This window comes from Nerophis ophidion, linkage group LG27 (genome assembly GCF_033978795.1).
Source record: "Nerophis ophidion isolate RoL-2023_Sa linkage group LG27, RoL_Noph_v1.0, whole genome shotgun sequence".
NCBI lineage: Eukaryota > Metazoa > Chordata > Actinopteri > Syngnathiformes > Syngnathidae > Nerophis > Nerophis ophidion.
Window position 1 is genome coordinate 655166 of NC_084637.1, and position 13844 is coordinate 669009.

The 13844-nt window shown below is 39.2% G+C and overlaps 2 protein-coding genes across 3 annotated transcripts in view; one reads left to right on the forward strand and one right to left on the reverse strand.

The window, feature by feature from the left end:
• Positions 1 to 236: 236 nt before the first annotated feature.
• Positions 237 to 3245, forward strand: LOC133544044 (protein bangles and beads-like). Its single transcript, XM_061889070.1, has 28 exons — positions 237 to 318; positions 372 to 430; positions 499 to 537; positions 606 to 639; positions 693 to 761; positions 820 to 868; positions 927 to 960; positions 1034 to 1072; positions 1141 to 1174; positions 1228 to 1296; positions 1355 to 1403; positions 1462 to 1495; positions 1569 to 1617; positions 1676 to 1694; positions 1783 to 1816; positions 1890 to 1928; positions 1997 to 2030; positions 2084 to 2137; positions 2211 to 2244; positions 2318 to 2351; positions 2425 to 2463; positions 2532 to 2565; positions 2619 to 2677; positions 2746 to 2794; positions 2853 to 2871; positions 2960 to 2998; positions 3067 to 3100; positions 3174 to 3245. Exons 1-28 carry the CDS (start codon positions 237 to 239, stop codon positions 3243 to 3245), a joined length of 1233 nt encoding a protein of 410 aa, XP_061745054.1.
• A 2178-nt stretch (positions 3246 to 5423) lies between these two features.
• Positions 5424 to 13844, reverse strand: part of LOC133544449 (required for drug-induced death protein 1-like) — a 35636-nt gene continuing 27215 nt past the window's right edge. For both annotated transcript variants that reach the window (XM_061889770.1, XM_061889769.1), the window contains one exon: positions 5424 to 6060. In XM_061889770.1, the coding sequence (XP_061745754.1) occupies positions 5923 to 6060 (138 nt within the window). In that variant the 3' untranslated portion in view covers positions 5424 to 5922. The remainder of the gene's footprint in view (positions 6061 to 13844) is intronic.

Sequence of the window (13844 nt, forward strand, 5' to 3'; positions counted from 1 at the left end):
GGCCACACTTTTAACTTCTACGTTTTCTACCTTGCGCCGATCAAAAGGCAGCTGGAGGTGTCGGCCCGGCAAACAAGATCCCTGCAACACATTCCAAAATGCTCCCTAACTCCCGCAGACCGTGGCTTATGGTTGCTAGGCAACCTTTTCTTTCCAGCAAAGGTGTGTCTCTTGCAGGACCAGCAGCAGTCCAAAGATGTCTCTCCTGCAGCTGTGGTCATGAGCGGTAGTCAAAGATGTTGCTAGGCAACCTTTTCTTTCCAGCAAAGGTGTGTCTCTTGCAGGACCAGCAGCAGTCCAAAGATGTCTCTCCTGCAGGTGTGGTCATGAGCGGTAGTCAAAGATGTTGCTAGGCAACCTTTTCTTTCCAGCAAAGGTGTGTCTCTTGCAGGACCAGCAGCAGTCCAAAGATGTCTCTCCTGCAGCTGTGGTCATGAGCGGTAGTCAAAGATGTTGCTAGGCAACCTTTTCTTTCCAGCAAAGGTGTGTCTCTTGCAGGACCAGCAGCAGTCCAAAGATGTCTCTCCTGCAGCTGTGGTCATGAGCGGTAGTCAAAGATGTTGCTAGGCAACCTTTTCTTTCCCACAAAGGTGTGTCTCTTGCAGGACCAGCAGCAGTCCAAAGGTCTGTCTCCTGCAGGTGTGGTCATGAGCGGTAGTCAAAGATGTTGCTAGGCAACCTTTTCTTTCCAGCAAAGGTGTGTCTCTTGCAGGACCAGCAGCAGTCCAAAGATGTCTCTCCTGCAGCTGTGGTCATGAGCGGTAGTCAAAGATGTTGCTAGGCAACCTTTTCTTTCCCACAAAGGTGTGTCTCTTGCAGGACCAGCAGCAGTCCAAAGATGTCTCTCCTGCAGCTGTGGTCATGAGCGGTAGTCAAAGATGTTGCTAGGCAACCTTTTCTTTCCCACAAAGGTGTGTCTCTTGCAGGACCAGCAGCAGTCCAAAGATGTCTCTCCTGCAGGTGTGGTCATGAGCGGTAGTCAAAGATGTTGCTAGGCAACTTTTTCTTTCCCACAAAGGTGTGTCTCTTGCAGGACCAGCAGCAGTCCAAAGATGTCTCTCCTGCAGCTGTGGTCATGAGCGGTAGTCAAAGATGTTGCTAGGCAACCTTTTCTTTCCCACAAAGGTGTGTCTCTTGCAGGACCAGCAGCAGTCCAAAGATGTCTCTCCTGCAGGTGTGGTCATGAGCGGTAGTCAAAGATGTTGCTAGGCAACCTTTTCTTTCCAGCAAAGGTGTGTCTCTTGCAGGACCAGCAGCAGTCCAAAGATGTCTCTCCTGCAGCTGTGGTCATGAGCGGTAGTCAAAGATGTTGCTAGGCAACCTTTTCTTTCCCACAAAGGTGTGTCTCTTGCAGGACCAGCAGCAGTCCAAAGATGTCTCTCCTGCAGCTGTGGTCATGAGCGGTAGTCAAAGATGTTGCTAGGCAACCTTTTCTTTCCCACAAAGGTGTGTCTCTTGCAGGACCAGCAGCAGTCCAAAGATGTCTCTCCTGCAGGTGTGGTCATGAGCGGTAGTCAAAGATGTTGCTAGGCAACCTTTTCTTTCCCACAAAGGTGTGTCTCTTGCAGGACCAGCAGCAGTCCAAAGATGTCTCTCCTGCAGCTGTGGTCATGAGCGGTAGTCAAAGATGTTGCTAGGCAACCTTTTCTTTCCCACAAAGGTGTGTCTCTTGCAGGACCAGCAGCAGTCCAAAGGTGTGTCTCCTGCAGGTGTGGTCATGAGCGGTAGTCAAAGATGTTGCTAGGCAACCTTTTCTTTCCAGCAAAGGTGTGTCTCTTGCAGGACCAGCAGCAGTCCAAAGATGTCTCTCCTGCAGGTGTGGTCATGAGCGGTAGTCAAAGATGTTGCTAGGCAACCTTTTCTTTCCCACAAAGGTGTGTCTCTTGCAGGACCAGCAGCAGTCCAAAGATGTGTCTCCTGCAGGTGTGGTCATGAGCGGTAGTCAAAGATGTTGCTAGGCAACCTTTTCTTTCCCACAAAGGTGTGTCTCTTGCAGGACCAGCAGCAGTCCAAAGATGTCTCTCCTGCAGGTGTGGTCATGAGCGGTAGTCAAAGATGTTGCTAGGCAACCTTTTCTTTCCAGCAAAGGTGTGTCTCTTGCAGGACCAGCAGCAGTCCAAAGATGTCTCTCCTGCAGGTGTGGTCATGAGCGGTAGTCAAAGATGTTGCTAGGCAACCTTTTCTTTCCCACAAAGGTGTGTCTCTTGCAGGACCAGCAGCAGTCCAAAGATGTGTCTCCTGCAGGTGTGGTCATGAGCGGTAGTCAAAGATGTTGCTAGGCAACCTTTTCTTTCCCACAAAGGTGTGTCTCTTGCAGGACCAGCAGCAGTCCAAAGATGTCTCTCCTGCAGGTGTGGTCATGAGCGGTAGTCAAAGATGTTGCTAGGCAACCTTTTCTTTCCCACAAAGGTGTGTCTCTTGCAGGACCAGCAGCAGTCCAAAGATGTCTCTCCTGCAGCTGTGGTCATGAGCGGTAGTCAAAGATGTTGCTAGGCAACCTTTTCTTTCCCACAAAGGTGTGTCTCTTGCAGGACCAGCAGCAGTCCAAAGGTCTGTCTCCTGCAGGTGTGGTCATGAGCGGTAGTCAAAGATGTTGCTAGGCAACCTTTTCTTTCCAGCAAAGGTGTGTCTCTTGCAGGACCAGCAGCAGTCCAAAGATGTCTCTCCTGCAGCTGTGGTCATGAGCGGTAGTCAAAGATGTTGCTAGGCAACCTTTTCTTTCCCACAAAGGTGTGTCTCTTGCAGGACCAGCAGCAGTCCAAAGATGTCTCTCCTGCAGCTGTGGTCATGAGCGGTAGTCAAAGATGTTGCTAGGCAACCTTTTCTTTCCCACAAAGGTGTGTCTCTTGCAGGACCAGCAGCAGTCCAAAGGTCTGTCTCCTGCAGGTGTGGTCATGAGCGGTAGTCAAAGATGTTGCTAGGCAACCTTTTCTTTCCAGCAAAGGTGTGTCTCTTGCAGGACCAGCAGCAGTCCAAAGATGTCTCTCCTGCAGCTGTGGTCATGAGCGGTAGTCAAAGATGTTGCTAGGCAACCTTTTCTTTCCCACAAAGGTGTGTCTCTTGCAGGACCAGCAGCAGTCCAAAGATGTCTCTCCTGCAGGTGTGGTCATGAGCGGTAGTCAAAGATGTTGCTAGGCAACCTTTTCTTGTCCACAAAGGTGTGTCTCTTGCAGGACCAGCAGCAGTCCAAAGGTGTGTCTCCTGCAGGTGTGGTCATGAGCGGTAGTCAGGAGGCTCCCAGATGATTGCGATGGCTGCAAGAGTGAAGCCGGGCGGCCGCAGGCACTCCTGAAGTTATTGACTCTCTGTGGCTGATTCAACACTGGATGTGTCTTCTTCCTCCATGTTGACACATTTCTCTCTTCAATCAATAATGACACAGGTGTGTGTTGTCCATGTCTGCTTATGTTGGCCTCATTAAAAGATGATTGCTTATGTTTCTTCCTTGCTTTTGCACCTGACTTATCAAAGGAAAGATAATAAGATAATCCTTAATACTGGACACGGATACAAAGAATATGAGGTATTTTCCAGGTCAAAGGTCAGCAAATGTTTTATCAAAAGAATACGAGTTTCAACGACCACTCGATGGCGAATGTGGGCTTGAAGGTGAGATCATCAACCATCGAAATGATTAAGTAACATTTTAGCAACAACAACAACAAAAATGAAGCAGTCAGACTCTGAAATACACACTGAACTCTACAGGTGAGCTGTCCACTGGACACTACAGGTGAGCTGTCCACTGGACACTACAGGTGAGGTGTCCACTGGACACTACAGGTGAGCTGTCCACTGGACACTACAGGTGAGGTGTCCACTGGACACTACAGGTGAGCTGTCCACTGGACACTACAGGTGAGGTGTCCAATGGACACTACAGGTGAGCTGTCCACTGGACACTACAGGTGAGCTGTCCACTGGACACTACAGGTGAGCTGTCCACTGGACACTACAGGTGAGGTGTCCAATGGACACTACAGGTGAGGTGTCCACCGGACACTACGGGTGAGGTGTCCAATGGACACTACGGGTGAGGTGTCCACCGGACACTACGGGTGAGGTGTCCACCGGACACTACAGGTGAGGTGTCCAAAGGACACTACAGGTGAGGTGTCCGGTGGACACTACAGGTGAGGTGTCCAATGGACACTACAGGTGAGGTGTCCACCGGACACTACAGGTGAGGTGTCCACCGGACACTACAGGTGAGGTGTCCACCGGACACTACAGGTGTGGTGTCCAAAGGACACTACAGGTGAGGTGTCCAATGGACACTACAGGTGAGGTGTCCAATGGACACTACAGGTGAGGTGTCCAATGGACACTACAGGTGAGGTGTCCAATGGACACTACAGGTGAGGTGTCCAATGGACACTACAGGTGAGGTGTCCAATGGACACTACAGGTGAGGTGTCCAATGGACACTACAGGTGAGGTGTCCACTGGACACTACAGGTGAGGTGTCCAATGGACACTACAGGTGAGGTGTCCAATGGACACTACAGGTGAGGTGTCCACTGGACACTACAGGTGAGGTGTCCAATGGACACTACAGGTGAGGTGTCCACTGGACACTACAGGTGAGGTGTCCAATGGACACTACAGGTGAGGTGTCCAATGGAGAGACGCTTATTCCTGCTTGTCTCCACACTTAGTCCGGCTGTGTTGTTTGTTTCACACAACAAGTTACCTTGAATACCTTTTTCATTCCTGAGCTAAGCTTTGCCATTTCTTTGCCTGTCTCTATGCTGAGCTTTCACGCTAGCTTTTTCTTTAGCTTCCCGTGCTATCGGCACGCTTTGCTGTACTTTAGTATTTTCATCACTTTATGGAGAATAAATCATTGTCTTACCTGCACGCTGCCTCCGGAGTTCCGTCTGCTTCCTGGGAAAACACGCGACCCCGCTGTACCAGAAGACAGCTGGACTGAGTGTGGAGAAAAGCAGGACTGAGTAACTCTGTGATTAGTGCCCGGGAGCAGGTGGGCGTCCCGAACACTAATCAGAGGCAGGTGAAAATAATCAGCACCCATGGCAATCAAGAAAACACAAACCCAGGGGTGCTGAAACAGAACTAAGGGAGTCTATTCAAATATCATCGAAAGGACTTTTTATGTATAACATTTTGTTGCATTATTAGATATCACCTTTTTAATTATATTTAAATAAAGATAAGCATGCAGTTTATTTTTTTTTTAAATGTCAATGTCATGAACAAATAGCTAGTAGGAAAATATTCTTTATTAAAGTATATCGTTACCCCCGCAACCCCAAAAGGGACAAGCGGTAGAAAATGGATGGATGGATGGATATTGCTACCATTTTTGCGGGCCATGTAAAATGGTGTGGCGGGCCTGATCTGGCCCCCGGGCCTTGAGTTGGACACCTGTGCTTTACACAGACACCCAGGAATGATAGGACTATTTTCAGAAAGCTTTATTGAATTCAAATTGTTAAAATTCAATCCAAAACATGAAGGAATAATATGTCAGACTACTCATGACTACTATAACCACACGGTTCGACTGTTAGGACACACAACTCGGAGGAAAGTAACAAAAAAGCAAAAAACAAGAAGCGACATTCTCTACATTTATCATGAAGACAAGTCCCAGCTGCTCGGAATCTTGCAATTGCAAATGTATTATTAAGTTCAAGTGCCAATAATTGTCTCTCTCACACACACACACACACACACACACACACACACACACACACACACTAGGTGTGGCGAAAGGATTCTCTGCATTTGAGCCATCAGCCTTGATCCCCCCCTGGGAGGTGAGGGGAGCAGTGAGCAGCAGCGGTGGAATCATATTTAGGTGATTTAACCTCCAATTCCAAGCCTTTCTGAAAGTGTATTATTTAGTTGGACCGCTGAATGCAGAGACGCGTGAGTGAAGATGCATGCAGACGATGGTCATGCTGAGCTGGACATTGCTCTCTGAGCGTCCATCACCACGACCACGGCGGACAGCGGCACGGCGCAGGAGGCGGTCAGAGTCTGCAGGCCGCACAGCAAACATCTCCAGCTGAAAGTGCAGACCTTCTTCAAGTTCTGCCCGGGAGGAAACATTCTGTTAGTCGGCTCTAACCTGTCAGGTCAAACTTCTTACTTCTATACCTTTTATTCATTTCTGTCTTAAATGCACCTGAAGCTTACCAAACAATTACCACATTTTTGGGCCCATAGGGCACAGCGGTTAGAAGGCGCACTGCTGATGAGCGGGACGAGTCAGGTCTTGTTTCATACAACACACGCATTAAAGGAGTCATTTTATTATGATTATTTTCCTCTTCAAGTCACTCTCTTCAGGATGCGCCGTTTTGTGGGCGCTCTTATTTACGTGCCTCCACTTGGATAGCGTCTTTTCCCCGTCATCTTTGTTGTAGCGGTGTAGCGTGCAAGGACGGAAGAGGAAGAAGTGTCAAAAGATGGCGCTAAGTGTTTTAATGAAATTCAGACTTGACTTCAATCAATACTTCAGCATCTCCTCATCCGTGGCTCACTCGTGCAACAACAACACCCGAAATGTGTCCGGTGACCGGAACTCTCTAATAAGTAAAGTTCCTTGGGTGAATAATGTAAAGTCACTACACCGGTATGTTCTAGTGCTCTCATGGTGAGTTTACTGACAGATAGAAGTAAGAACTTGACACCACTTTATATTAGAAATGGCAAGAGTGGAGGATGAATGTCACATAACAAGAAGATAGAGAAAAAGAAGAAGCTTATCGACTACGTTGTCGTCACTGACTACAAAGGCGGATACATACAAATGTTCAGGACTTTAGCAGATCCCAAATACAGATCAGCAGGTACCAGAAAGTAAGAAATGTTGCTTTTGCATAATATTGTGAAAGAAAACAGCAGTTAATATGTTTTACCTTACACACACACAGCATAATATGTTGAAGCACAGTACAATCCATCAAGGGGTGTGGCTTCATAGCTTACCAAAGTTCTACTAAAACATTTTGATAGATTTTTGAGTGCCGTGTGTAATGTTCTATATTTTCAATGGAACATATAAAATATTGGTGTTGTTTACTGCCATCATATTGCAGTCTACATGTATCTCTTATGTGTGACTGCCATCTACTGGTCACACTGATCATTACACCAAATTGCTTCAAAGTAGGTAAGCACAACCTGAATTATGCCGTACATTAGGTGCACCTGATTATAAGGCGCACAGTCCATGTTTGAAAAAATGAAATGATTTTAAGTGCACCTTATATTTTTAAAGGGAATCAATGGATTTAATCAATATTAGAAATAGGAAAACAATGTATTTAATAACAGCAGACTTTATATGAACTTTATGACAAGGATGTTGAATGTTAGTCAAGTCACCATCAGTCATCAAAATGAGAATGTCTGATACATACGGTGGCTGAGTGAGGTCAAAACAAACGTGACAAGACATTATCATAAAGTTCTCACTTCTCTGTCAAGCCTTTTCTGGAACAGATTTATTCCATGATCATCATTATTACTGTTACAATGTTGGTTACTGTAACTATTATGTACATTCCATGATCATCATTATTACTGTTACAATGTTGGTTACTGTAACTATTATGTACATTCCATGATCATCATTATTACTGTTAGAAGGTTGGTTACTGTAACTATTATGTACATTCCATGATCATCATTATTACTGTTAGAAGGTTGGTTACTGTAACTATTATGTACATTCCATGATCATCATTATTACTGTTAGAAGGTTGGTTACTGTAACTATTATGTACATTCCATGATCATCATTATTACTGTTACAATGTTGGTTACTGTAACTATTATGTACATTCCATGATCATCATTATTACTGTTACAATGTTGGTTACTGTAACTATTATGTACATTCCATGATCATCATTATTACTGTTAGAAGGTTGGTTACTGTAACTATTATGTACATTCCATGATCATCATTATTACTGTTAGAAGGTTGGTTACTGTAACTATTATGTACATTCCATGATCATCATTATTACTGTTAGAAGGTTGGTTACTGTAACTATTATGTACATTCCATGATCATCATTATTACTGTTAGAAGGTTGGTTACTGTAACTATTATGTACATTCCATGATCATCATTATTACTGTTAGAAGGTTGGTTACTGTAACTATTATGTACATTCCATGATCATCATTATTACTGTTGCAATGTTGGTTACTGTAACTATTATGTACATTCCATGATCATCATTATTACTGTTAGAAGGTTGGTTACTGTAACTATTATGTACATTCCATGATCATCATTATTACTGTTACAATGTTGGTTACTGTAACTATTATGTACATTCCATGATCATCATTATTACTGTTAGAAGGTTGGTTACTGTAACTATTATGTACATTCCATGATCATCATTATTACTGTTACAATGTTGGTTACTGTAACTATTATGTACATTCCATGATCATCATTATTACTGTTAGAAGGTTGGTTACTGTAACTATTATGTACATTCCATGATCATTATTATTACTGTTACAATGTTGGTTACTGTAACTATTATGTACATTCCATGATCATCATTATTACTGTTAGAAGGTTGGTTACTGTAACTATTATGTACATTCCATGATCATCATTATTACTGTTAGAAGGTTGGTTACTGTAACTATTATGTACATTCCATGATCATCATTATTACTGTTACAATGTTGGTTACTGTAACTATTATGTACATTCCATGATCATCATTATTACTGTTAGAAGGTTGGTTACTGTAACTATTATGTACATTCCATGATCATCATTATTACTGTTAGAAGGTTGGTTACTGTAACTATTATGTACATTCCATGATCATCATTATTACTGTTACAATGTTGGTTACTGTAACTATTATGTACATTCCATGATCATCATTATTACTGTTACAATGTTGGTTACTGTAACTATTATGTACATTCCATGATCATCATTATTACTGTTACAATGTTGGTTACTGTAACTATTATGTACATTCCATGATCATCATTATTACTGTTAGAAGGTTGGTTACTGTAACTATTATGTACATTCCATGATCATCATTATTACTGTTACAATGTTGGTTACTGTAACTATTATGTACATTCCATGATCATCATTATTACTGTTACAATGTTGGTTACTGTAACTATTATGTACATTCCATGATCATCATTATTACTGTTAGAAGGTTGGTTACTGTAACTATTATGTACATTCCATGATCATTATTATTACTGTTACAATGTTGGTTACTGTAACTATTATGTACATTCCATGATCATCATTATTACTGTTAGAAGGTTGGTTACTGTAACTATTATGTACATTCCATGATCATCATTATTACTGTTAGAAGGTTGGTTACTGTAACTATTATGTACATTCCATGATCATCATTATTACTGTTAGAAGGTTGGTTACTGTAACTATTATGTACATTCCATGATCATCATTATTACTGTTACAATGTTGGTTACTGTAACTATTATGTACATTCCATGATCATCATTATTACTGTTACAATGTTGGTTACTGTAACTATTATGTACATTCCATGATCATCATTATTACTGTTACAATGTTGGTTACTGTAACTATTATGTACATTCCATGATCATCATTATTACTGTTAGAAGGTTGGTTACTGTAACTATTATGTACATTCCATGATCATTATTATTACTGTTACAATGTTGGTTACTGTAACTATTATGTACATTCCATGATCATCATTATTACTGTTAGAAGGTTGGTTACTGTAACTATTATGTACATTCCATGATCATCATTATTACTGTTACAATGTTGGTTACTGTAACTATTATGTACATTCCATGATCATCATTATTACTGTTACAATGTTGGTTACTGTAACTATTATGTACATTCCATGATCATCATTATTACTGTTAGAAGGTTGGTTACTGTAACTATTATGTACATTCCATGATCATCATTATTACTGTTACAATGTTGGTTACTGTAACTATTATGTACATTCCATGATCATCATTATTACTGTTACAATGCTGGTTACTGTAACTATTATGTACATTCCATGATCATCATTATTACTGTTACAATGTTGGTTACTGTAACTATTATGTACATTCCATGATCATCATTATTACTGTTACAATGTTGGTTACTGTAACTATTATGTACATTCCATGATCATCATTATTACTGTTACAATGTTGGTTACTGTAACTATTATGTACATTCCATGATCATCATTATTACTGTTACAATGTTGGTTACTGTAACTATTATGTACATTCCATGATCATCATTATTACTGTTACAATGTTGTTTACTGTAACTATTATGTACATTCCATGATCATCATTATTACTGTTACAATGCTGGTTACTGTAACTATTATGTACATTCCATGATCATCATTATTACTGTTAAAATGTTGGTTACTGTAACTATTATGTACATTCCATGATCATCATTATTACTGTTACAATGTTGGTTACTGTAACTATTATGTACATTCCATGATCATCATTATTACTGTTACAATGTTGGTTACTGTAACTATTATGTACATTCCATGATCATCATTATTACTGTTACAATGTTGGTTACTGTAACTATTATGTACATTCCATGATCATCATTATTACTGTTACAATGTTGGTTACTGTAACTATTATGTACATTCCATGATCATCATTATTACTGTTAGAAGGTTGGTTACTGTAACTATTATGTTCATTCCATGATCATCATTATTACTGTTAGAAGGTTGGTTACTGTAACTTTATTGTACATTCCATGATCATCATTATTACTGTTACAATGTTGGTTACTGTAACTATTATGTACATTCCATGATCATCATTATTACTGTTAGAAGGTTGGTTACTGTAACTATTATGTACATTCCATGATCATCATTATTACTGTTACAATGTTGGTTACTGTAACTATTATGTACATTCCATGATCATCATTATTACTGTTAGAAGGTTGGTTACTGTAACTATTATGTACATTCCATGATCATCATTATTACTGTTAGAAGGTTGGTTACTGTAACTATTATGTACATTCCATGATCATCATTATTACTGTTAGAAGGTTGGTTACTGTAACTATTATGTACATTCCATGATCATCATTATTACTGTTACAATGTTGGTTACTGTAACTATTATGTACATTCCATGATCATCATTATTACTGTTAGAAGGTTGGCTACTGTAACTATTATGTACATTCCATGATCATCATTATTACTGTTACAATGTTGGTTACTGCAACTATTATGTACATTCCATGATCATCATTATTACTGTTACAATGTTGTTTACTGTAACTATTATGTACATTCCATGATCATCATTATTACTGTTAGAAGGTTGGTTACTGTAACTATTATGTACATTCCATGATCATCATTATTACTGTTACAATGTTGGTTACTGTAACTATTATGTACATTCCATGATCATCATTATTACTGTTACAATGTTGGTTACTGTAACTTTATTGTACATTCCATGATCATCATTATTACTGTTAGAAGGTTGGTTACTGTAACTATTATGTACATTCCATGATCATCATTATTACTGTTAGAAGGTTGGTTACTGTAACTATTATGTACATTCCATGATCATCATTATTACTGTTACAATGTTGGTTACTGTAACTATTATGTACATTCCATGATCATCATTATTACTGTTACAATGTTGGTTACTGTAACTATTATGTACATTCCATGATCATCATTATTACTGTTACAATGTTGGTTACTGTAACTATTATGTACATTCCATGATCATCATTATTACTGTTACAATGTTGGTTACTGTAACTATTATGTACATTCCATGATCATCATTATTACTGTTACAATGTTGGTTACTGTAACTTTATTGTACATTCCATGATCATCATTATTACTGTTACAATGTTGGTTACTGTAACTATTATGTACATTCCATGATCATCATTATTACTGTTACAATGTTGGTTACTGTAACTATTATGTACATTCCATGATCATCATTATTACTGTTACAATGTTGGTTACTGTAACTATTATGTACATTCCATGATCATCATTATTACTGTTACAATGTTGGTTACTGTAACTATTATGTACATTCCATGATCATCATTATTACTGTTACAATGTTGGTTACTGTAACTATTATGTACATTCCATGATCATCATTATTACTGTTACAATGTTGGTTACTGTAACTATTATGTACATTCCATGATCATCATTATTACTGTTAGAAGGTTGGTTACTGTAACTATTATGTACATTCCATGATCATCATTATTACTGTTAGAAGGTTGGTTACTGTAACTATTATGTACATTCCATGATCATCATTATTACTGTTACAATGTTGGTTACTGTAACTATTATGTACATTCCATGATCATCATTATTACTGTTACAATGTTGGTTACTGTAACTTTATTGTACATTCCATGATCATCATTATTACTGTTACAATGTTGGTTACTGTAACTATTATGTACATTCCATGATCATCATTATTACTGTTAGAAGGTTGGTTACTGTAACTATTATGTACATTCCATGATCATCATTATTACTGTTAGAAGGTTGGTTACTGTAACTATTATGTACATTCCATGATCATCATTATTACTGTTACAATGTTGGTTACTGTAACTATTATGTACATTCCATGATCATCATTATTACTGTTAGAAGGTTGGTTACTGTAACTATTATGTACATTCCATGATCATCATTATTACTGTTAGAAGGTTGGTTACTGTAACTATTATGTACATTCCATGATCATCATTATTACTGTTAGAAGGTTGGTTACTGTAACTATTATGTACATTCCATGATCATCATTATTACTGTTACAATGTTGGTTACTGTAACTATTATGTACATTCCATGATCATCATTATTACTGTTACAATGTTGGTTACTGTAACTATTATGTACATTCCATGATCATCATTATTACTGTTACAATGTTGGTTACTGTAACTATTATGTACATTCCATGATCATCATTATTACTGTTAGAAGGTTGGTTACTGTAACTATTATGTACATTCCATGATCATCATTATTACTGTTAGAAGGTTGGTTACTGTAACTATTATGTACATTCCATGATCATCATTATTACTGTTAGAAGGTTGGTTACTGTAACTATTATGTACATTCCATGATCATCATTATTACTGTTACAATGTTGGTTACTGTAACTATTATGTACATTCCATGATCATCATTATTACTGTTACAATGTTGGTTACTGTAACTATTATGTACATTCCATGATCATCATTATTACTGTTACAATGTTGGTTACTGTAACTATTATGTACATTCCATGATCATCATTATTACTGTTAGAAGGTTGGTTACTGTAACTATTATGTACATTCCATGATCATCATTATTACTGTTAGAAGGTTGGTTACTGTAACTATTATGTACATTCCATGATCATCATTATTACTGTTAGAAGGTTGGTTACTGTAACTATTATGTACATTCCTTGAATGTTGAAGAAGAGAGCAGATAATGTTTCCTCTGGTTTATTCCACCTGAAGTGTTGCACTTTCCACAAATAAAAGGTGCATGCATTGGCCAACAGTAATTTACTTAATTCTTTCTATCTATCATTTATTTATTCCCTTCCAACAAAGAAGAAGAAGAAGAAGAAGAAGAAGATGAAGAAGAAGAAGAAGAAGAAGAAGAAGAAGATGAAGTCCAGTATTGATCACCCAATCACGCGGCTCCATTTTGCTTCTGCCGCAAAGCTACTGACTTGTTTCAGATAGTCGAGTTGTAAATAAAGTAACATTG

Bases quoted from the DNA above. Each gene is read 5' to 3' on its own strand.
- LOC133544044 (XM_061889070.1), top strand. From the start codon at position 237: ATGTTGCTAGGCAACCTTTTCTTTCCAGCAAAGGTGTGTCTCTTGCAG. The intron at 961-1,033 runs GTGTGGTCATGA...TGTCTCTTGCAG, and splicing joins CAAAGATGTCTCTCCTGCAG to GACCAGCAGCAGTCCAAAGA. The intron at 1,404-1,461 runs GTAGTCAAAGAT...TGTCTCTTGCAG, and splicing joins TGCAGCTGTGGTCATGAGCG to GACCAGCAGCAGTCCAAAGA.